The sequence below is a fragment of the Antennarius striatus genome, chromosome 21 (genome assembly GCF_040054535.1).
Source record: "Antennarius striatus isolate MH-2024 chromosome 21, ASM4005453v1, whole genome shotgun sequence".
In the NCBI taxonomy this organism is placed as follows: domain Eukaryota; kingdom Metazoa; phylum Chordata; class Actinopteri; order Lophiiformes; family Antennariidae; genus Antennarius; species Antennarius striatus.
This window is the reverse complement of record NC_090796.1, coordinates 13651754-13674692: the sequence shown is the minus strand read 5'-3', so window position 1 is coordinate 13674692 and position 22939 is coordinate 13651754. Positions and strand designations below refer to the sequence as shown.

Sequence of the window (22939 nt, the reverse complement as noted above, 5' to 3'; positions counted from 1 at the left end):
TGAAAATATATCAATTTAAATATTCAGTGTGAAGCCCTGGCCTGTTTTGTTGAACGCAAAGCTGATAATCTTGCAGGAACTGAAGTCTCTCTTTTATTAGTCTTTATAGTAGTCATGCTTAAAAAGCCCAGCTCGCATGGGTGTTGTGGGGAAAGAAAAGGAGAAGAGCTGAAATTGATTAGTTGCCCAGGATAGTTTAGCAAAGCTGTTTCAGACCATGAATTTGTCTCAGTTCAGTTATTTATTCATGCTCCTGCAAAGTCAGGCCCCTCCCGACCCCAGCTGTGCTGCATGGGCCCCTGACCCAGTCAAGGCAAATACTAGACAGGGGAAAGTGATGGGAAATACTGCGTCGGCGCAGTTGAACAAAATAAATCTGTAATTTTATGTTCTGGAGTGACTGGTGTGTGTATCTAAATGGTGTTTAAGTTTACTTGGAACCATGGCACTGTTGGATAATTTCCCCTCCACACCAGGCAAAGCGGACTTGATGCGCTCGGTTCCCCGGTAAACGGAAATCCAAAGGTAAGTTAATTTCATTGTGATGTATTGAGCTCACACGTTTTGCTTTCTTCTGACCTCTTCTGGTGTTAGGGATTTTATCTGGGTCGGAATGTTTTTTTTTTTTGGGGAGGGGGGACCCAGGTCAGATTGAGTAGTTTTCTTCTGTTGGAAGAGGATTTAATTGTTTGACTTAATGACAGACAGAACAATCAGGATGATCTTCCGCGGCACACCTGCTGACTGGCTGGCCCGTCTCAGTGTGGTCGATAAAGTTTCTAGCACTGTCTTCCGGGTACGTTTAGTCCTCACAGCATTAGCTGAATAACATCGGTGTGTCGTAATTAGAGAGGCTTTACATTTGAAACAGTGAGGTAAACACTAATGCAATGTCATACTGGATTATTTAAATATGACCGGTATCGCATCATTGGTAGCCGGGGGTATAGCTCAGTGGTAGAGCATTTGACTGCAGATCAAGAGGTCCCCGGTTCAAATCCGGGTGCCCCCTCTCTTTTTCTGTACTTCGTCCTATATCGTTTATTTTTTGTTTTATACGGAATTATGTATAAATTTAGCTTTTATCTTGTTTCCGCAATCGATTTATTATACATTGTAGTCGTATTGTTACCGCTGCCGCTACGTGTTTCCTCCTCCTTCCTCAGAACAGTTTGGCCTGTTCAGATTCTGTTCTAGCGGAGAATAATAATAAATGTCATGTGTGGCAAGTAGACGTAACTGTGTGTGTCTTATTATTTCCATCCAGGCGCCTTGTGTTATGAGAAGACATGATATGTTTCTCATGATATGTGTTTGAGGTCTCTGTATTGTGCAATTATGTGGTCAGCTGACTAGTTGTGGTCATATGGCTCCACCTAGTGGTGGAAAGATGTCATGTGTTGTTTAGTACGTCATCAACTCTTGTTTGTCAAAGATAGTGACGTCACGTTTACCGGTACACAACTTTTAACCAATGACTGCATTTAGAGCTCATGTACTTAATTATTGTAATCAGATGTCAGCATGGGAATGAAACAGGTTTCCTTGGTGATACTCACCCTACGGGTTTCATGTAGTCAAACATGGTCTGTTTACATATGTTTTCAAATTTTCACCATGCATGAGATTAGTGTCAACACCAGCCACCAGGTTTAATTAGAAAACATTCAAGCGGAAACATCCTGACAAATTAAAAGTTCTGCACTTAAATCTCATGCAAACTCTTCTTCAAATAAATTCATTGTAATAACTATCAGTTACACACACACACACACACACACACACACACACACACACACACACACACACACACACACACACACACACACACACACACACACACACACACACACACACACACACACACACACAGAGAGAGATACAGTATAACATTATGAACTAATCATTGGTCACAAGTAAGTTTAATGAAGCAAAAATAACTTTATAAACTGGAAAAAAAAACAACAAAAATACACATAGTTTAGTTGGGGCTTATATTTTTTTAGCAGTACAGTTAATTCCCTGACATCCCTGTGCACTGAGTCTTATTATTTCCATACAGGCGCCTTGTTTGATGAAAAGAGCAAATGACGCCAAGATAGCTGGCAAAAGCCTTTACAGTAAAAACTGTTCAGCCTCCAGCCGTGGAGTGGGGGATATTCTGTGTCGACAGGTTGCCCATTTATCCAATTCTTTTCTCTTGTAATACCCGTGTTATCCTCAAGGTGGTATCCTTTCTTCTTCCAAGTCCTGGATGTCCAGGACTTTTAGAAGCACTGCTCAGCTTCAATGAAACCTTCTTTTTCATGACCGCCAAGCTCCACTTCAGCGTAACTTGAATGGCAGCCCTGGTTGCGGAACTTCATTGACGGCCAGTAGTTGTTGGTTCGTCGCTAGAACAACAGTGTGCACATGAAATGTCTTTAAACAGCAATACAAATAGTTGATTTTTGCAGAACGTATGACTCTGCTTTCTCACCTGCATGAGGTAAAATGGGGGAGCCACTGTCGGGTGAGTGTTGATGTAGTAGACAGCAAGTAAGGTCAGGGCCACGAGCAGCACTAATGCAGCCACTACCCCTGCAATGATAGCTGTATTCTCTGTTATCTTAGCGTTTGGAGGACCCGTCTGTAAATCTGAAAGGAAGGGAAGCAGAAATACATTGGTGGCTCCAGAAGAGACTGTGAACTTAGGTCAGACCGTCGGACACTTCCATTTGGGTCACCAAGTTTTCTAAACTCTTTCATTTGAAGGTATAAGTGGAAATGAGCACACCCAAAATGTTGCACTGCCTCTATTCTGAATTGATCTGCCTGCAATCCCGATCCAAAATCAACAATGTCTTATGATCAGACCTGAAGTGAGCACCTAATTAATAACTCCGTTAAAAACTAGGGATTCTTCTCTTGACTTCTGATAGATTTCGGTCTGAAGTCGCCACCTGCTGGCCTGCTGGTTCCGAGAGGTTGTTTGTAAGCTGAATTATTCGTAAATCGTTATTTATTTAATCTCAATCTATAATTGCGGGTGGCATGGTGGTGCAGTGGATATCGCTGTTGCTCTCTGGGTTCCATGTTGCATGTTATGTTTAGGTGGTCATGTCAAAAATGCCTGTAGTTGTGAGTATGTGTGTGAATAGTTGAGTTTGTCTTTTGTGTGGCTCTGCGGTGACGTGCTGAAATGCTCACGGAGACACGTACAAGAACAAGATGGGGAAGATGAGTGTTGGAGATGTACGTATGCGGTGGTGCTGCTGGGCGGGAGGTGCGACAGGAAGGGTAACTACATTAGTTGGATATGGCAGCACACGGTTTTTTTTGTATCTTTGAAGATTCTTAAGTCAGATGTTCGTATCTTGAGGACTAGCTGTATTTTTTAAATCATCTATAAATGTGATATTTGGTGAGTCACTAGGCTGGAGTGATCAAACAAAATCAAACAATTGTTACAATGAGTTCTTTAAGGATAGTCTAATTGTCAGACTTCTATTTAGACTTTTGCGTGTTTCCCGCTACATTCCTTGCTTTAGAGAAATCTACCTCTAGTGACGGCCTGCTCATCGGGCACTGCTGATGAAGGCGATGGACTCGGGGAAGAGCTGTTAAAGGAGAAGGTCGATCCCTCCGGTAGTACGTGGTTGTAGTCCTCACATGTGCCTTTAGCCTGAGTGAAGGCCCACAGGAATGACCCAAGGAAGAACGACCCAGCAGCGTAAATGTGTTGTGTAAAGGAGAATGAAGCTCACCTCCTCAGGGCAGTTATACTCTAACCACTCTTGTCTATGTCGGTCAATACCGTCGGAGCATCTGAAACTCAGCCAGGTCAAAATGAGAAGATGTTTTAAGACTTTGTCATAAGTCTTTTTTGAATGTCACTCTACCGTTGGAGTGTGTTGCACCAGCCGCACCCGGTTGTCAAGTTGGATGTGAGGCAGGAATCGCACGATGTGTGCTGAAGACAAGCTGGTGGAATCAGAAACACAAGTGTTCTGAAGTTTGAGTGATGGGCTAGTAGTCTGTTGTTTGAAGGTCACTTTGGCGGGATACTCACTGGGCAGAGGCGTGATCTCAAAGGCTGAGCCATTAACAATCCTGGTGATGTCAATCTCAACACGATGGTACTCATATATCGTACGGTGTTTGACCCCTTCAAGAAAAACATAGAAGCTTAGTATTTTAGAAAAATTTTCTTTTCTGTGCCGTGTTTTTCAAAACCGATCACTGTGGCTACAGCAAGAAAAAAAATCATTGTGGGTTTCTGATCTTCTTTGTTCATTATATCAAAAGCTCTTAGATATTTTTGTATGTTTTAAAGCTCCAATCAGAGCTTAAATGAGAATCCAGCCTACATACGAGAAGCTGACAATAGCCCAATTACGCAATACCTTACACAAATTAAGTTCTATTTTATGCTTGAGATGAGAAATAGTGAAATACTACCATTTGTGAGTCTTGTTTATTTGAGGTTTTTCAATGTTTAAAAAGATTTTTGAAATGCATCCAGACACAGTTTGGTCTGACCTCAGACATAGAGCCTGTTTCTCATCGAACTAGCAGAGACAGAGAAGTCCGTCCTGGATTAAAACACACTGAGGAATTGATTCAGTCTGTGAGTTGAGAAGCCCCAAAATTAAGTCTTTTCTGTCTATCATTTTGTATAAATAAACAGAAATTAAACTTGAGGTTTAGTAAAAATTAACATACATGTCAAGTTTAACGCCACAAACGCTGATCTAATCTGGTTCATCATGGTTGTTAGGTTATTTGAGATTAAGATTGGCCAGACAATAGCATGCTGGAAGAAAACGTGGCCCACATGTTTTTACTGGAACTTTCCCTTGGAAATGAATAGTGACAAGAGAAATGTAATAAGAAATAGAATAGAGGAACAAAACTCTTTTTCCTAGTAGCAGCAATGCTTGTTCCTAAAGTTTGAAATCAGTAAAAAATATTCTAAAACTGACCTGAGGACTGGGAGTCAAGAAGGTATGCCATGAAAGCGTCAGATAATCCCACTTTAACCGGATGTTCGGTGGAATTAATGCTCATCACTGGTATGGGAACCTGAAAAATGAAAGCCGTATTTGTGTGCACCGTAGCTGAAAAATTCTGTTCTTTGCAAAATAAAATAAACCACATTTGTAAGTGGTCCAAAAAAAAAAAAAAAGTAAAATCAAACAGACCTCTCTGTAGTTGAAAATAATGGTTCCATTCTTGTGAAGGACTGCCTGGAAGGTGAAAGGTCCTTCAGACTCTCGGTCCTTTAGCCGAACGCTATCCCACTCCACCACAAACAGATTACCTGAGCGGAGCAGACGTGGGGGGGGGGGTTGATTACAGGAAACCAGGCAACGCGCAACACCAACTCGACTGTGGAGCTTCACCTTACCGTTGTCTGAGTACCTAATTGTAGAGTTTCTGGAGAAACTGGGGTCAAAGTTTGCCATGAGGGGAGCAACGTACTGTGTGGCAGTCAGCATGCGATGAGTGATCTCCCCCATGAAAATGAACCCTGGGTTAGGGGGAGGGGAACAGAAACTGCAAATGTTAAAGATGACAGCCTGAATATTTTTGGGCATTGTTCAAAAGGTGACGGATCCTAATTGAAGTTTGTTTACAAGTTGTAAACATCGTGACTGGTTTTACGTCTGTAAAACAAACAAATTTATGTGCAAGGGAACTTGAGTTTTCAAGTCCATCTTCTGAACGTTCATTTGTGTCCTAGCATTTCTTTGGAACTGAGGCTCTGTTGAAAACCACATCTTCTCACGCTGTATCTGGGGGTTAACAATGTAGGACATGTACGGCGAGCAATTAAGCAACGCAAACTGAAGGCATTTACTGTCAACCAGGTTTATTAGAACCTAATGTGCTTGAATATTTCCCGAGGGACGGATGAATGTTCTCCTGGAGTACACAGTCTCCTGATTGGAGGAGCAAAGTGGATAACAAGTGATGTAAACTCACCACCGGTCGCTATGATAATTTGTCTCAGGTAATGTCCATAATACGGGAAATCAAAAGAAAGGGCTACCCTCTGTGGAAAAGGAAAAACATATCAGGCACAACCAAGCATTAAATGGCAATTGTGTATTTGTATGTGTGTGTGTTTTTGTGAGTGTGTGTGTGTGTGTGTGTGTGTTTGTGCGTTCGCCACACCGCTGCCTGTCTGTGAGCGTTGGACAGAATGCCGTGGATCTGCACTTGGCTCTGGTGCAGGGCGTTCAGATCCACCCACAAGTCTTCAGTCCGTCTATCCGTTGGACCAAAACTCTGCCATCTGTAGTACTTCAGGGAGTCCTGAGAAAAAGAGGGCAGTTTTCATGAAATTATTAACAATGTTTGCATCATTTTGCAAAAACAGAGTCTGTTGGTAGCAATTAGGACAGATCTGATCAAGATAAATAGATTTTTATCTTGATTAGGGGCAGAAGAACTCATTTCTGGGCATGTGGAGGATGGGATCTGGGGCAAACACTTCAGTTTTATAATAATAAAAGTTTCATTTAGAGGGTTAAAAATGAAACTAGATCCATCCATACACTTTCTTTGCACATACAGGTTTCTCCGCTCTTGATGGTATTATTAACATCTGCCACGGTTCAAGGTGACAGAGAGTGATGGTTCCAGGGTTTCACATGGGTTCGGAAAGTAGAGCAGTTAAAAGCAGCACTCTCACTGCCTCTCTGAATGCTCCATATACAGCAAGTGACCCATTTCTGGTCTCCCATCTCCGCTGCTCAACACCAGCTGGGGTTATCTTGAGGAGGATGTGGGAATAGGAGAAGGAAATAGTCATAGTTTTTCCCCACAGCTGACTGATTCATTGAATGAAAAAACTCCCGTAAGAATGAAAGTAAAGGGTCTTGGAAATTATAATCCCGCTTCATCTGTGCTGAACATTTTCTCTCCAGGGCGTTTTCATTCAAGGAGTTGGGTTGGTCAACTAAATTTACATTTACTAATCAAGAGTTTAGGAATACGTTGAACGTTTGTGAGTAGAGGAACTAGAACAGAATCTGTTAAAAACAGGAAGTACAAATCTGCAGATTTACAAATGAAAATGAGGAGGGTTGACTGTCTGAATAAAAAAAAAAAAAGATGATTGGAAGGGCAATTGATGAGCAAATGTATGATGGTGGGCTGTAAAGTCAAAAATATGTTCTTCCGCTGGCTGGTCTTCACGCGCTAAATATCACAGGTGGACTAGATCACATCCAGATGGTGACTCTCTGGGCTTTTCACACAAATCACACAGCAGCCCACGAGATTCAAGATCTGACAGGAAAAGAAAAGAAGAACTGGACATTCAGCCGTCTGATCCTCATCATATCCTCACCACAAAAAAAAAAACCCATACAGACTGGCCGTGACGGTTTTGCTGAGATTTATTTTGTGTTTGCAGCGAGTTAACAATAAAACCAATTAAAGCAAGTATTGGTTGGTTAAAGAGGGAAACTTTCATTCAGAGGTTGCGTGGTTGAAATTTTTGTGCTTAATTACATGCTTGAAATTTTGGAAAAAAGAGCTTCACTGGTTCTGTGTGATGTTGTTGTTGGATAATAGTAAAAAATATATTAAAATGTTCAGCTGCCATGGGTCAAGACATTGAAAGTTGATTCGACATGAGATGGAATTTTGTACTGATGGAAACATAGATCCTCAAAGTTTAAGTTTGGTACCCAACAATGCAACAGATCTGAGACCTACTGTGGTGCTCGCAGATTGGAAAGCAGGAAAAGAAAGAAGAGAAACTTCATAGCTTAGACAGGTGGGACGAAGGACCAGTCGTTTGGATCTCACCACTATTTGGGTCGTGTTGTCGGACAGGGGATTGATATCAAGTCCTCCTCGTCCTCCTTCCGCCGGTTTCTCACGGGCTTCCCTGCTTCTGTGTGGAGTCTGCTGGTCCCTCCTGGTCCTGTGAAACCCGGACGGATCCACATCTGTCTGCAGGGGAGTACCCCTCAGTGCATCTAGAACAAGACGTGCATTGTGGAACGAGGTCAAGACACATGGTCCGGTGTGGACACACATCCTGCAGGATTACTGGCATTCTGTTTCTCCATAAATAAAGCACCAAATTCTACATGACAAACCTTTCAATTCAATTCTGCTTTTATTTTCAGAATGTGTGAAAAGAGCTCCAGAATTATCTCGTAAAATGATGTGTTTGCATGAAATAGAAGTAGTTCTGCTGTTGAGCCTTGTGGTCACATCTGCTTTTTATTTATTAGCATGATTTGGATCATTAACAGACCGACATGCAGAAAATGGATATACACACACACACACACACACACACACACACACACACACACACAATGCCATTCACCTACATTTGTGATTTGAGTGACTCATTTCCTGAACAGATCATAGATGAATGTTTACATCACGAAGAATCAACTTCTTTTCTTTTTGGAGGCTAAACCGATCTTTGACTCATTGTTTTGTGCAAATCTTTGATCAACGAGATTGCAGGATTTGTAGAACTCACTGGTCATAAAGGAAACATTTCTTGATTAGACTGTTGAAATTAATTCCTCAATAACAGCAGCATGCTGACAGCTTTGTGGCAACAATTGGGGGAAAACTCATCCTTTGTTTTTAATATCCTAAATCAATGTTTTCCATGTTTAAGGCCGGGGTTAACCCCGACCTCAGATTGTATTGGACCTCTCTAACACTCTTACGACTGAACAAGAACATATTTCTAGAAGCAGTTTCCAAAATCAGGGCGAAAGGAGGGAACCAGAAAAGTGTATTCAGTTAGCAGCAGATTAATGTGTTTGGAATGGGATGACAGTCCCAAGGGTGCGTAATGTTTTTGTGTCTGCACATCTTTGATTTAGGATTATTTCCTCAGTAATCAAACATGAAAGGGTGAGATGACATCTATTATCTTATGGGATGTTATGAGTTTAAACTTTGTATGTTAAAAAAAAAGAAAAAAGAAAACACTCAATGATGGATTAGTTGTTTTCCATTAAAGGAATAGCGCTCCAATGATTGTATGGTAAATACACAATTAGCTTAGCTTAGCATAGAGACTTGAAACATTTAGCGTGGCTTTTTCCTACTGGCACCTAATTTTGCTAATCGACATGTTCTTTAACCTGTTTTTTTTTAAGATTCATTGTGACTATAAGTTAGTTTAGGTACAATTTAAATTCTAAATGTCCAACACAGCGGGCAACCTATTCTTCCACTCTCCCTGAATGCTGCTGCTATGATTGCGTGAATTTCCCCACTGTGGGACGAATACAGGATTATCTCATCTTATCTCTCTTATAGTGGGTGTCAGCCTCTGGTCGGTAACATAATGCAAGATTTTATTACCAGGAAATGTTATTTTAACTTCACTGAAAGTTGGAAGACATCGGAGCCCACGTCATCCGTAAGGAGTGAATTACTGTAAATGTAATTTCTTTGGCTCTAAAAAAAAAAAAGAATGACAGGGAGATTTGGGAAGTAAAAGGGAGAAGGAAACGAAGAGTGGCAGGACTACTCATCAGAAAACAGCTGAGGAAGCACCAATAGCGGAGGAACGAGAGGAGGAAGTGGTCTGAGGCAGGGGGGAAGAAGTCTAGGGACTAAGCTTCAGCCAAATCCAATTTGTTGTGAGAGTTCTTGCTGCATACAATGTGTGTCTATTTCACAATGTTAATATAGTCTTTCCTGGATGATTGCTTGTAATTTCAAATGTGGTGTTTGCATCGGGGCTTCAGTTTAACTATCCTCTTGGCATCGGGTCTGGCAGACACACGCAGATCGGGATCCTGCAATGTGCAAACTGGAGCAGAAAAAGATCAGGTAAATTTGGAAGACCCCCTTAGAATGTGACGATTAAAAAGACAAATATGACATCTGATGGTAAATGTTCGGCGGTTTCACAGTTGGGGTAGACTTTACCTCATCTGCTTGAATAAATGCATAGAAATCATTCTGGCAGTTCTCTATATTTCAAATACTCCTGATGACATGGAAGGATTATGTCAATTTACATCTGTGCACATGCACAATGTCAGATTTTCCTGCTGTTTAATCCAATATATCTTGCAGTAGCAGGATTATTTCCTCCTGCAGGCTTATTTTGCACGATTAACAAATATGAATGGGCTGTTTTGGGGCGATAACACCTGAACGCCAGTAGTGTCCACTCTATCAGTTTCCCCCAGACAAGCCTGCATTGCAGCAGTCATCTCCAGTGGGTGTTGGGAGTTATATCAAACTAGGACACAGTACTGTGTTCATTCATGCCACATGCATTAACTCAACACTGAAAAATGCAACATTCCTCTGGCCTCCATGGTGAAGTTTTACTTGTTTTTATATCTTTAAAATTCAGACTACTGATCCATCATTTCCTTAATAATGATCACAGGCATGTAAGAAATATTAAGTCACATTTTTTGCCATTTGAATGCAGTTTCAGAAGGCTAGACAGCGATTGGAGTCACGCTAGACCAAACCACATTCCCCAGCTGAGAGGAACGACTCAATGGTCTTTCAGTGTGTTCACCTGGAGGACGTCCAGAGTTGGAGAATAAATCTTCCCTGAAAATAATCTCTTTCTGAGTGAATGAACAACACCACAAAGTTTTACCAGAATCCAGGATCCACGGATGGCATGAAGGATGGAAGTATTACCTACGCTACAAAACCCTGACCCGATTGCCCTCAGGTTTTTGTGCTGCTGGAGATGTTGTCGTCAGGATGAGAGGGGATTAGCTAAACACCTTCAGTCTTGTGGTAAAACATTTAGCAGCGGAACAGGAATCACGAAGCGAGATCACTGCGGTGAATGCCAGTGTTTGTCAGTGCAGTTTGGCACAGCGCTTTTGTTGGGATGGATTTTAAGGGGGCAACGTGTTAACACCAGCCTGGAGCTTTTGGCGTGGGAAGGAGTCATTTTGCACTTTACAGTCAGAGATCAGTAACCATAACACACAATCACAGTTTTTGGCACACGGAACGATTAAAAAACAAAAAAAGAAAAGGAAAAACATAGACAGCTGGATCAGGTTTAGAGTTTAGGAAACATTTAATGTTCGCTTGTTGTCATCGACTTTTGTTTCTCCTAGGAATCCATTTTTAATGCAGCTAACATGCATTCCCAGCAGTATTTTAAGTTGTCATAATAGATTATTTTACAGCAAGGACTGTTAATCCATAAATAAGCTGTCTTTATATTTGGAGGCTGTGTTTACATAATGAGATTTTTTTTTTAGGCTGTTTCAGGTCCCAGATGAATGGCATCGCAGAAACTCAATACCGGCCTGTCAAAATATATTCACTGGGTAAAACAATAAATTGCTGAAAATAGTCTCTTGGGTGCCAAACTTGATAGATTCAAGCAAAAACATAGATGTTCTGACATTTTTAGCTCATTTAGATCAATTGTTTCCAACCCCTGGCCTAGTTTGAGTATTGATTCGTAAAGTTTTTTTTAACCACATCATAAGAGATTCTCCAGCTATGCAGGTTGACTAAATCTGGCCAACGACAGAAGAACACCTGGAAAAGTCCTTAAAACCACTTCTACAGCAGTTCCTGTTACAAAACACTCACACCCACACAGACACAAGGTGCAGAAACAATTCCAGTGGGTTCTCTCCTAAAATTACAATCACAACAGCAATTTTTTAGAATTAGTAGATCTGCTGAAGTCCAACGAGCCATGCACAGGATTTTCTTTGTAGCTGCTACAGAATTAACTCCACCTCAGATGAGAGGTGACAAAGTCTGCAGCCATCGCTTCATCACTTTGCTCCCCCTCCTGGTGAGATTATGCTGAAGCTATCCGTCTGAACAGAGGTCAGACAGTCAATTTGAACAGCTTGATCTTTTAAACATGCTTTAGTGATGCGCGCGAGCTTGGACAGTTTACTGTAGATTGTCTCATGCTAGCGGGGATCCGTCTGTCCTGGTCAGTCGGAGCGTCCGCTGCAGCTCCAGGCCCCCCAGATCAGAAAAACTGGGACCACAGGAGAGGCCAGAGAAACTGGAGCACCGCTGATTGTCAGAGGAGGAGCAGCAACGGAAGAACGGGGGCTGTCTAAAAATAATTTTTCTCCAAGGAGAACAAAAATACATACATTTTGAACACATGTAGATGCATGGGAAGGATACAGCATAAACAGGAGACGTGTGAGAAGTTTAGATGCAGTTTGACTTGAGATGAAGCTTTCTTTTAAAAATATCTCTTGCTGCTAACGCACCTCTTGTTATTGAAGTCAGTGGTGAACCTCAACCATTTCTGAGTTATTTATGAGGATTTCAAACCACATCCTTGTATTTATCAGGCAACTGCACACCAAATGTTTAGTTTTTCAAACAGAAAGTGCTGAGGTTTTTGAGTGATATATGAGGAAAATCCATTTCAAGTGGCTGGTAGATGTAAATTCTTCCTCAAAATTCTCTCCAAAACAAATTTAATCTGTTGTTCTTGCCACAAATGGAGGCATTCTAGATCAGATAAAAGTTCCTGCAACCTGATTTCAGATATTTGGAAACCAAAAGCTTTCAATCAATACCTGTGTGAGGACATACCTTCATGCACTTCAGCCCAGACCCTCACCAGCTCAGCCTGGGAGAGACAGATGAGGAGAACAGCACAAAGCCCCATGTCTGCCCGACTCTGCTCCCTCCTTCCTCAACTTCCTCAGCGCTCCTCTCTTCTCCTTTTGTCTCCCTGTATCCCGTCTCACTCCTGCAGGAGACCAGAGGGCTCCTCACTCCTCCGCTCCCCTGTCGTAACGCCTCTGCTCTCCCACACAGCTGCCGTTTCAGTACCTCAGGAGAGGTCGGCTGCTTTTTCCTCCCTCGTCTTGCCACACAAGTCCGTCTTTGGCTCTCAGAGGAACTTCTGGGATGATGGATCCACAGTGAGAAAAAGAGTCAGAGAACACATGTGTTGCATAGTGTGGTGTTATGTTTTTTGCTTTTACCCCAAATCTTATTCTGTTCCATGGAATATACCTGCTCACTCCCTCCTCCTCTCTCTCTCTTTCTCCCTCACTCTCTATTTCTCTCACAGTACTATCGAAAATCCTCTTTAAGTGAAATTTTTTTTGGTTTCTGTCACAACCAAATAGAAAGGAGTGTGTTGGGGAGGAGCATGTCTCCCCCATGTGGGACGTTGAACCAAAACAAATGTGATGTTTTTAAATGGTCGCCATTAGAGAAGATAATCCCTTGTGGTCTCTTTGAAGAAATATTACATGTACTAATAAAACAAATACTCAGGTTTTGTTTTCCTTCAGTTTCCATTTTAATTTCCTAATAATTGAATTCAGGTTTGCTCAGAACATGTTTTTCTGATTCTAATAACCAAGTAAAAAAAGCAGATATTGCCTTTTTTAGAGCTTCTTAGAGACTGGTTTTTGTGTCATGTCATGGATGCTGGAGAGGTGATCATGTTCATCTAGGCTGGGATGTGTGGCTCTTCCCTAATTAATACATGTGTTTAATTTCAAAAAGATTTGCTCATTTATTCTTCAATTTTAGCAGCACGAAAAGAAGGGAGAAATATAACAGTCAAATCTCCGTCTAAACAAGAAGGAATGCTTTGTTTTGTGTTGTTGACACAAATATATATGCATGTCTTTCTCACTCATTTTTGAACCAACATTAGCCAAACAGGAGTAAGCATTGCTTCCATTGAGAACTATTTTTGCCTAATACGTATTTAGTGCTCTAGTGAGCGTTTACAACAGCAGGATGGTGTATGTCTGATCTTTTTTGGATTGCTCTGATTTCACACACAGTTCACTGTTGTTTTTGGTCACGCTGGAATTTATTCACAAAAAGGAAACATAAAAGATGCAACCAGCCATATCTGTAAACATTTGTAGCTTGCTGTTGCTACGGTTTTAATTATGAACATCCCAGAGAGGAAGGAAGATGACAGAATATTAACTTCTCAGCACCGATTAAAAGCCGCTATTAAAAAGGATTAAAGGAACATTTTGTTCTTCCTTTCTCAACAAAGTTGCATAGTTTGCAAAACTGCGACAAAACCGTTTAGATGCGATCCAAACGACTCAGTAGATCAGTTTTTTTTTTTTTTTTGGTTCCTCATGAATGTAGACATTTTTTTCTGATGTTGTGACTCACAAACTAAATGATTTCACTGCCGGGAACAAAACCGCTACTTGACGTTTTTTTTAAATGACAATCAATCTTGTTAGGACACGACTTTCCGACATGCTGATTATTACAGATGTCAAGTAAGGAAAGAATCAGCTTCTGCACACACCAGAGGCTGTGAGAGGCTTTCCGTGATGATGATGATGATGATGGTGATTCTGAGTAACAGTAATGAGTATAGGACCTGGTAAAAGTCTTAAACTGTTATTAATGGATAAAGAATGAAGAAATATAATGATGAGGAACTAGAAAACAGAACTGTCTTGGACAGGAAGTGAAGTTTGCACGCCCAAAAAGTCCCTTCCATAAATCAGAGGATTGGACCTGAGGGAAGGAGAGCCGGACCGGTTCCTCCTGAACAAAGGTGACACCGGTGGGATCCGACACACATCGTCTAATGAAACCATCATTCTGATTTACTTCAACCACTGACAGCCAGCCAGGCCTCACTACAGAAAACCTGAACAAATGAGACGGTCCACGGGTGAAATGTGTCGCTGAAGCATAATGGTGAATCTTTGGCTTCACCAGAGTATTGTCAGTCACTAAGGAGCTGACGGGAATAAAGAGACAAAAAACAAGAACAAGTATTTCTGCTCTCCTCTTTACTGTATGTGCTTTTTTGGCTCTTTTAAGTTATCATAAAAAGGTAATAATGGAGAATGTCTGACTTCTATATTGATCGCCAGTGACCCTCGCTCCACTTTCTTCTCTTTTTATTTCAAACTTGGCTAAAAGAACACATAGTTCTGTTTCCCATTACAGATCGACTCACACTCCTCCTCTTTGTTCCAGCTGAAAACAGCTGATATTATTTATTCCTCAGCACAAATGGAGTGCGTATGTCTGAAGACATGTCAAATTTATTTTGTCCCTGAATTAATTAGTCAATATTCATTTTCAAGTACTTCCACACCTAAATAATCATAAAAACACAAATGTGAGCAGGTTAATAATCCCATTGAAATGGGATTATTGCTACTACTGAAAACTTGCATGTCATGTCATGTTATGTCATTAGTTGCATGTCCTCCCTTCAGTTCTTTCATTGCGATATCAACCCCAAATGCTCTTGAACACATATTACTGTAGATATAGGTAGCTGCATCAATACTGTCTTCTTGACTATAGTTCTATTCCTACATGTTTTCAGTTTTTACCACCAATTTACTTTCGCTCACCAACAACCAATGAAAAAAGCTGCACTGTGATGACGGTAAGGCCCGACCATTAATACCATGTGTTGAGGCCGTCAAACCCAATTCCATCAAAATACTTTTATCCTCCCTTGTGTATATCAGTTCATTAACTTGATGACTTCCTGTCTTCAATCTGAGAAAAATAACACCCCTGAGTGTATTTCATTGAGCAGAATAATACCGACACTCGATTTTAAATCCTAAAGAAACAACATGTACCTCCTGTTTTTTCCAATTCCCAGAATACATGTTCACTCGGTGTGACTCATTGACACTCATCCATCCATTTCTCCTCCAAACTTGTGTTTTGTTTTGTTTTTTTTGGGTGGTGGGAAGGCAGATTCCTCTGCCCTTCCACCATTCAGAGATCCCTGTGGGGGTCAAGGTCCATTACAATGGACAAAAATCACCCAGCCCATTGTTTTTGTTAGTCCTTAATTGCAAGACCTATGGCAATGTTGATTGCGACAGTGAGCACATTCATTACGAGCGTCATTAGCGGAGTCAACAGTGGGGGAGCATGTTAAGGAGTGTTTGGAGACAGTCATCTGCTGTTGGCATTGGGTAAATAAAGGGTGGTGGGGGGTATCCCTCAGTCAGAACTAATGTAGAACAAGAACACATGCATGAGGGAGTGTGGTATACAACACAGGGAGTGTTGAAGTCACAAAGCACACTTCTGGGAAGACATACAAACTGCCTCAATGGGAAGTTGAAGCGAAAGCTTCATTGTACAAGAATAACACTGACAGATAAACCGCTGATAGTTGCATAACTGGGATCGAATACCTATTTACTTATCACTAACTGATTGCGATGCTGCTGTTGTTTCTGCTAATTGACCAACAATTATGTCATTAGTATGTGTTAGTCTGCGTTGATAAGGTCTTAACTAACCTGGAGCTGCTGTATCTACACTACCGATCAGCGCTGTCTGCTGCCAGGAATATGCAAATTACTGATGGCTATCCAGTCATCCAAGTCTGAGAGAAATTCTAATAAAGCAATGGATGTAAATGTTGTGTAAAGCTAACCAGGCATGTCAAAAACAGAAGTTATTTCTGAAATCATTCAAATGTGCCGTTACGCAGCGCAGCAGTGGAACCAGAAGGGGTATGATGTTGAGAAACGATGACTCAGCTACACATTCAATTCAGTTAATTCAGATTGCAACGTAAATTATACCAAAGGGTTTTTACGACGAGACTCGTTTTGAACGGTCTCTTCAAATCAAAATCAAAATCAATATTGCTAAATATAATAATAAAAATAGGAAGTTATAAACGTGTCTATATTAGTATAATATGCCAAAAAGTTCCCATTTTGACGAATACAAATTGAAAGATGTTTTTTTGTTCCCCTTGAGCAACCCCCCCCCCCCCCCCTGATGGTAATTACATTTAATGAGATCAGGGGGTCGTCTGCAGGGTGCGCTTCTGCAAATTGCTCTCAGCATGGGGTCTGATGTGGCATAGGGTAGGGGCCAACGGGGCAGTCGAGGTCGGGGTGACGAGTGTTTGTCCAGTTTTTTTTTTTTGGAGGGGGGCCGCAGATGCTTTACCTGTCAGTCAGCGAGTAGTGAAACATGTCAGGCATTTTGTCTGCCTTTGTCCTCCTCATTTGTTTTGTCTGGCAGAGATAACCCACAGAGGTGGTGCTCGTCTCCCCCCCAGACCCCAACTCCCCTCTATCTCCTCGGTCCCCCTGCTCCACGACTGGTCATTTTGCCACTATTTTCTGGCTGTAGGGGGTAACCTGGGCAATTTAGTTAATCCATTAACAACTGATTGTCTCCTCCTACCTTGTTGCTTGGACAAACAGCCTGCTGGGGGGAAGCCGGGCCACAGCAACCTATAAAAGTCATTCTGGAAGAGGAGGCAGCCACTGTCACTGAATGGATCCCTGCAGTCCTCTTTATCTTTATGTTTACCAGCACTTTTAAGGTTTTGATTCTTATTTAGTTGGAGACACCGTTTAATATTGTTCTCTTCGCCGCGGCCATTTACAGTACAATTCATAACTTTTTAACTTAATTGCTGCAATCTGTGGAAATGTTGGGGAATCTGTGGATGTTCTGCCTGTGTCTCTGCTTCTCCCGGGTTGAAGCTCATATTTGGGCCTGGATGCTCAACATGCCCCACAACCCTCCAAAAGAAGGAGCAAAAGCACTTAGAGAAAGCCCTCCTGCAGCCAGAGCTATCACGGTAAGAACACTCTTGGATCATGTGCTGCTTCGCTTGGATTAACTTTAGTTTAATCATCGGTACATAGAACATGGGAATAGCTGCACTCTGGTCACTGTAACTTTTCTCACATGCATGTGAAAAAATTTGTTAATCTGTTAAGTTGCTCTAATTTAGTCTCCATGTTCAGAAGTTACAGTGACAGAGGACGTTGTTTGGGGGCTAAAAAAAAGAGAGAAGTTTTCATTTAAATTTAAAATTGGTCCTCTTTATTCCAGGCTGTGTGTGACCATGACAGAGCCTGTGGGCGGGGGTTCTCCTGCGATCGACACTTTGGTCTCTGTGTTCCGTTGAGAGGGGAGGGCCACTACTGCCGGAGGGATGCCCAGTGTGTCCGCGGACTCAACTGCATGTTTGGGAAGTGCCACCGCAGCATTCCCAACGGGCAAGAGGGTAAGCATGCAACAGTGGACAGATTAAAGTCCTGTTTCCTCTACCTTTTTTAAAACTTTTTATTTCAAAAAAGCAAAGGGAACACCTGAACCTGGAATATTCTTTCCTTCATTCAGGTGCCAGATGTAAATTCGACAGGGATTGCGAGGCATCCATGTGCTGTGCCCGACACCACGGTGAGCAGGTGTGTAAGAGGCGTCTGATCCACGGCGAGAGCTGCTATGTTCCTGACGGCGGCCTGGCGTTCAGCATAAACCAGATTTGTCCGTGCGATGAGGGGCTGCTTTGTCGTGAAAATGGGGCACTACGCCGCAGAGAGTGAGTACATCACTTAAAACCGTGTAAATTAATCCACTCACAATAAGACAAGAATGGGTGAGCAAGAATTTGATAAAAGTGATGCAAAATTAACTTTTTTCTCATATAGTTATTCAGTTTAAAGCAGTAGCTGGTAGTTAGCACTAATTTTATGCAAATAAGAAGTGAACATGAGTGACTTATGTCCAGACAGGTAGGTAGGGAGGTGAACCTGCTGACCTCATGTAACCTAATCCCAGTGTGTTTTCCTTCCAGGCGAGATTTTATTTACCACCCAGAAAGAACAAGCTGGACCTGCCAAGAGCCCAAACCTTGACGACAGTATCGACTTTAAAGCTATTTATTATGTAAATAAGTTGTACATGATTGTATGATATGCCCTGTCAAATATGATGTATTACTATATGCTGTTATTAGGAAGTATTTTAATTTTTTTTTTTCCGTTCATTGAATTGTGACAAAAGCACTACTGTATGCAGCTGAGATCAACAGTACCATTACACCTCATACAGTGTATATTCCTTTGTGTTCAGCTAATTTTGAGTACATCTAAAAATGTTTAGAACCCCTTAATTATGGTGAATAAAAAATATTATTTTCTGAAAGGTTCTGCAAATCCTTTTCCTTTTTAATAATATAGTAAATGCACATAAACCAGATATTATTTGGACTCCTTTTGCCTTTTTGAACACGTGCACATTGTGACCCCATTTATCAATAAATTCTGAAAAAGTTTGGAAAAAGCTCCCATTTTCAGACGATATTTTACCTGTAAATGACATAAATGATTCATTCACAAAAAACAGACTTTAGTTAATGCATCAACAGCGTCTAGTCACATGCACACTGTCTCCCCTGAACACGTTTCTTGGATTGCATTCAAGGTTGCATAATGCAGAGGAAACCCGTGGCCCTCGACTGTGAGCATCACCAGATGTTGTAACGCTAGCTGTCCCCTGGCCCGTTCTGAGATTGGTATCTTCCTTGGGCTATTACAAATTCCCTTTCACTCCATTCAGATGCTAATCTTCTGCGGTTTGCCCCTTCCATCCATGGGTGACTGGAATTGTTCTGTTTGGGACATTAGTCTCCTTCTTCTTTGCTATCGTTTTACACCTCTCATCATTGAGTCTCCGCAAAGAGTCCTGATTGTCCAAATGAAGCTTCATGTTAAAGACAGATTTTTTTTTTTACATTTTTGGCTGCATAAGCATCGTTTTTAATGTTTCAGATTTGGCATCAATGCCGTGTTGAGAACGTGTTTCACACATCTATAAAAGTCGATGAGACAAAGGTGATAGATAAGACTCAGAGAAACCTTATATATCTGAATGCTTCAGAACAGAGGTCCATCATCTCCCCTTCTGGACACAATATACCAGTGTATGCCAGCTCTTATCTGATCTGAAATCACATTTTGTAGGGATCCATGCATGTATGTTTGCCCTACCCAGCTCCTTAAATGCTTTTCTATTTCTTGACTTTTGACCTCTTTGGCCCGAAGGCCAACTTTCATGGATATAGTATTGATACCACTCTCTGGGCCGTTCTTTAAATAAGACTACAGCAAGCACAGTGTTAGCTTAGCATAAAGAATAGACAATGGTGGAAATAAGGAGCCTTACTCTGTCCGACTGCATGCATTAACACCTGAAAATAAGTGAAATTTTGGAATTAAAATTTAAAAATGTCTCATATATAAAATGACTTCTTGCTTCCAAGACTTGATGCCAAGCCAAGCCAAAAGTACTTCCCAATATCTCAGGTGTCTCTTTTAAGTAGAATAAGACATGTTCAAGGTCAGAAGACTTTTGATAAACTGTAAGAGGGAACTGGAGACAATGAATCTCCTCAAAGAGTCCGTCCTCTTTTCCTTTTTTTGTTTTGGCAGTCATTCCCGTTACGTCATGTGAGTTTGTGAGCGGCTTTTGAAATTGAAGTTGTGAAAACTGTTGCACTCTTCCAGCACAATGAGGTGACAGTTCTATATGATATAGGCAAATTTCTATGAATTTAGTCCGCCCTGTAAATTGACAGATTTTTCTGTATCTTTAGAAAAGGTAATTTATGAACCACCCTGGGTGCTAACCCCATGAGGCTCTGGTCATTTGAAAGTCAATGTCCGAGCAGCACAGAGAGCTTTTGTGAGCGGCGCTACAATAGAGCTCTTAAATGAATCCTACCAGGGGGAAAAGTGATGAGAGAAAGGAAGAGAGTCGATTACCATCAACTGTGACATTATAAAATACCTCAAGTTGCCGAGACGGTTGTTGCAGAGTCACTGGAGCTGGTACAGGTTGAAGTGCCACGATGCCCCTCTGACACACCAATGCTTTTTCCCCACAGGTGAGTTTTTTTTTGGGGGGGGGGTTTGGACAAATTCATAATTTTAGCTCAGGCTTTATCCTTACAGATTCTCTCATTGCTGAGTTACAATTTTTTCTGCAGTTTCCCAGTATGGCTTCTGTCAGTGCATTATTAATGTTTTTGCCTATGGCATGGACATGCATTCCCCAAAAAGCAGGTAACACTAAATTACCCATAGTTAGTACTTCAGTGTTGGTGTCACAAAATAATTTCTATGGTTGTTGTATTTCAGACTATGTTATGGTGTCGTGCTTCCCCAACACCATCATTGCCAACGTCCCAGAGTGTCCTTATGGCTGGGAGATTGAGCAGCTGTCCCTGGGAGGAGTCTGTTACAACGGGGTACACAGTCCGGGATACTACCGCTTCGTCATCTCAGACTTGACACCCAAAAACCACTCGTACTGTGGTACTCAATCTGAGGTGGGACGCCGGTGTTTAATAAAATGTAAAGTAATGCTTACAAAGCTCTGCAGCAACTCTTGTGATGTTAGCGTCCATTATTCTCCACAGTATGTGCCTGGCAAAGATTCCAGGTACATCTTTTACAACTCAATTGTGTCCAATGATACTTTACTGACGGTCAGAAACCAGCCGGTCAACTACACCTTCAGCTGCACCTACCGATCAGCCTACCTGGTAAACAATGCAGTCTTCAGCCAAAGGTAAGCATCCATCCAGGACGAGTAGCAGCAACAGCTATCGTGTTGGAGATGCGTGCATTCTGACCCAATGACTTGCAGCGTTTTTACTAAACCATTTGCTTTTTCCAGAGTGGCAACAGTTTTTGTCAACAACGGGAGTTTAGGCACATTTGTATCACAGTTGTCTATGAATGCGTTCACGGTGAGTAGCCGCTTGCTGATTCAGTTTCTCCAGTGGAAGCCTTTCACAACATTAATTAAGTCCAGAGCAGAATAGCTGTATGGACAGATACAGGTATAGTAAAAGAAATAGTAAATATAAAGTTCTTTCATTTGAAGGACAGCAAATAAAATTTGCTTTAAAATGGGAGCATTTTAAAGAATAAAAGAAATTATGTTTTGTATTAGAATTCAAAGTTCCTGCAGGCGAAAGATGCGCCTTATGTGATCGACACTTTCGAGATCGGCTCTGAGGTTTTCATCGGCATCGAGGCAAAAGGTCTGAGTAGCAGGTGTGTTAAAATATTTCCAATTTTTACATTTATTTGAATATATCCCACCTCCCAGTGGAAGCGACTGAATTTCCCACCAATCTTTTTTATTTATTTGCTGTGGCTCAGATTCAAAGTTGTTATAAACAACTGCTGGGCCACTCCCAGTCCTTATGCAACCGACAAGAAAAGGTGGAGTCTCATCATTAACAGGTACTCTATAACAAATGTTCAGCTGGGAGAAATGCAAATGGTTGCACTGATGATAAAAAACACTATTTTTCCTTCCTACAGCTGCTCTGCTGACAAAACCGTGGTTATTTTCGAGAACGCCAAAGACAGCCGCTCCATGTTTAAGTTCAACTCTTTCCGCTTCCAGTGGCTGGAGAAGGTTTCCACGGTGTGGCTTCACTGCGAGGTCCAGGTTTGTGATGGAGAGAAGCTCAACTGCCAACCGGTGAGTTCAACACTTATTTCAGCAGACGTGTAAATTTTATCGTCATTATGTGGGATAATTGTGTGTAAATTACTGAAACAATATATACACACCCCCAGCCCCCCTGCTCCCGTAGAGCTGTGGTATCAGAGGCAGGACCAAGTGGGGGGATCCTCACTGCTCAGTTTGTCTTGAAAGGTATGTGTGTGAGTGTGTGTGTGTTTATGTATATGTATACACTCCAAGTAAAGATAAACTCAGGCATTCAAAAGTGTTTCTTTTGGATCCCAATCATGTGTATCTTTACAGGAAATGAATCCTCCAATAGCGCACACGTAAAAGGTAAATAAATGCGGCGATAACCGTGACTGAAATATTTGATTGAAATTTCAAGGGCAGCAGCCAGAACTTTAGAAATACTTAGAAATACCAAGATAATCACAAATCATCCACAGACCATTTGAACAGACCTGGTTTGATGCTCATCTTGTTTGTTTTTCATTAAACATTGATCCACTGCCTTTTCTTTGTCCCCCCCCCCTTCCCCCCAGGAACATCTCTACTCATTGTGCTGGTGGTCATAATAAATATATTTTGGGATTTAGTTAAGGCATTGAGAAATTAGATTATTTTATTTTAGTTTCAATTTAACACTAATCATCCATATAAAAGCACACAAAACAGGACCGCCACCCAG

General features: G+C 41.4%; 3 protein-coding genes and 1 non-coding gene across 5 annotated transcripts; 3 read left to right on the top strand and 1 right to left on the bottom strand.

Annotated features, from left to right (window-relative positions):
- Window positions 1-940: 940 nt before the first annotated feature.
- trnac-gca (transfer RNA cysteine (anticodon GCA)) lies at window positions 941-1012 on the top strand. The gene has a single exon. It is a non-coding gene; the product is annotated as a tRNA-Cys (tRNA).
- Window positions 1013-1903: 891 nt separating this feature from the next.
- On the bottom strand, window positions 1904-13087 carry LOC137588787 (plexin domain-containing protein 1-like). Of its 2 annotated transcripts, none has more exons than XM_068306064.1 (14): window positions 12982-13087; window positions 12553-12868; window positions 7804-7976; window positions 6160-6300; window positions 5968-6037; window positions 5390-5512; window positions 5184-5302; window positions 4965-5064; window positions 4052-4147; window positions 3882-3963; window positions 3747-3807; window positions 3541-3664; window positions 2480-2637; window positions 1904-2393 (listed from the first exon to the last, which is right to left on the bottom strand). In XM_068306064.1, the coding sequence occupies exons 2-14, from the start codon at window positions 12626-12628 to the stop codon at window positions 2268-2270; spliced, it is 1449 nt and encodes a 482-aa protein (XP_068162165.1). In that variant the 5' UTR covers window positions 12629-12868; window positions 12982-13087; the 3' UTR covers window positions 1904-2267. The 2 variants fall into 2 exon arrangements, with proteins under 2 accessions (XP_068162165.1, XP_068162164.1); XM_068306063.1 differs by having other exon boundaries at window positions 12951-13065.
- Window positions 13088-17401: 4314 nt separating this feature from the next.
- Window positions 17402-18308, top strand: LOC137588059 (dickkopf-related protein 3-like). The gene is made up of 3 exons (XM_068304809.1): window positions 17402-17554; window positions 17812-17986; window positions 18103-18308. The coding sequence occupies exons 1-3, from the start codon at window positions 17402-17404 to the stop codon at window positions 18306-18308; spliced, it is 534 nt and encodes a 177-aa protein (XP_068160910.1).
- Window positions 18309-20573: 2265 nt separating this feature from the next.
- Window positions 20574-22917, top strand: tectb (tectorin beta). Its single transcript, XM_068306077.1, has 11 exons — window positions 20574-20650; window positions 20753-20828; window positions 20904-21094; window positions 21185-21336; window positions 21445-21517; window positions 21724-21827; window positions 21936-22019; window positions 22101-22263; window positions 22362-22440; window positions 22552-22584; window positions 22794-22917. Exons 2-11 carry the CDS (start codon window positions 20762-20764, stop codon window positions 22865-22867), a joined length of 1020 nt encoding a protein of 339 aa, XP_068162178.1. The 5' UTR covers window positions 20574-20650; window positions 20753-20761; the 3' UTR covers window positions 22868-22917.
- The last annotated feature ends 22 nt before the right edge of the window (window positions 22918-22939 follow it).

Excerpts from the sequence above, each read along its gene's own strand:
- tectb (XM_068306077.1), top strand. The coding sequence starts at position 20,762 with ATGGCTTCTGTCAGTGCATTATTAATGTTTTTGCCTATGGCATGGACA. Across the intron at positions 21,095-21,184 it reads ACTGTGGTACTCAATCTGAG|TATGTGCCTGGCAAAGATTC; the intron begins GTGGGACGCCGG and ends TATTCTCCACAG. Across the intron at positions 22,441-22,551 it reads TGCTCAGTTTGTCTTGAAAG|GAAATGAATCCTCCAATAGC; the intron begins GTATGTGTGTGA and ends GTATCTTTACAG.
- LOC137588787 (XM_068306064.1), bottom strand. The coding sequence starts at position 12,628 with ATGGGGCTTTGTGCTGTTCTCCTCATCTGTCTCTCCCAGGCTGAGCTG. Across the intron at positions 7,977-12,552 it reads CTGGGCTGAAGTGCATGAAG|ATGCACTGAGGGGTACTCCC; the intron begins GTATGTCCTCAC and ends GTCTTGTTCTAG. Across the intron at positions 4,148-4,964 it reads TCTTGACTCCCAGTCCTCAG|GGGTCAAACACCGTACGATA; the intron begins GTCAGTTTTAGA and ends TTTTTCTTGAAG.
- LOC137588059 (XM_068304809.1), top strand. The coding sequence starts at position 17,402 with ATGTTGGGGAATCTGTGGATGTTCTGCCTGTGTCTCTGCTTCTCCCGG. Across the intron at positions 17,555-17,811 it reads CTGCAGCCAGAGCTATCACG|GCTGTGTGTGACCATGACAG; the intron begins GTAAGAACACTC and ends TCTTTATTCCAG. Across the intron at positions 17,987-18,102 it reads CATTCCCAACGGGCAAGAGG|GTGCCAGATGTAAATTCGAC; the intron begins GTAAGCATGCAA and ends TCCTTCATTCAG.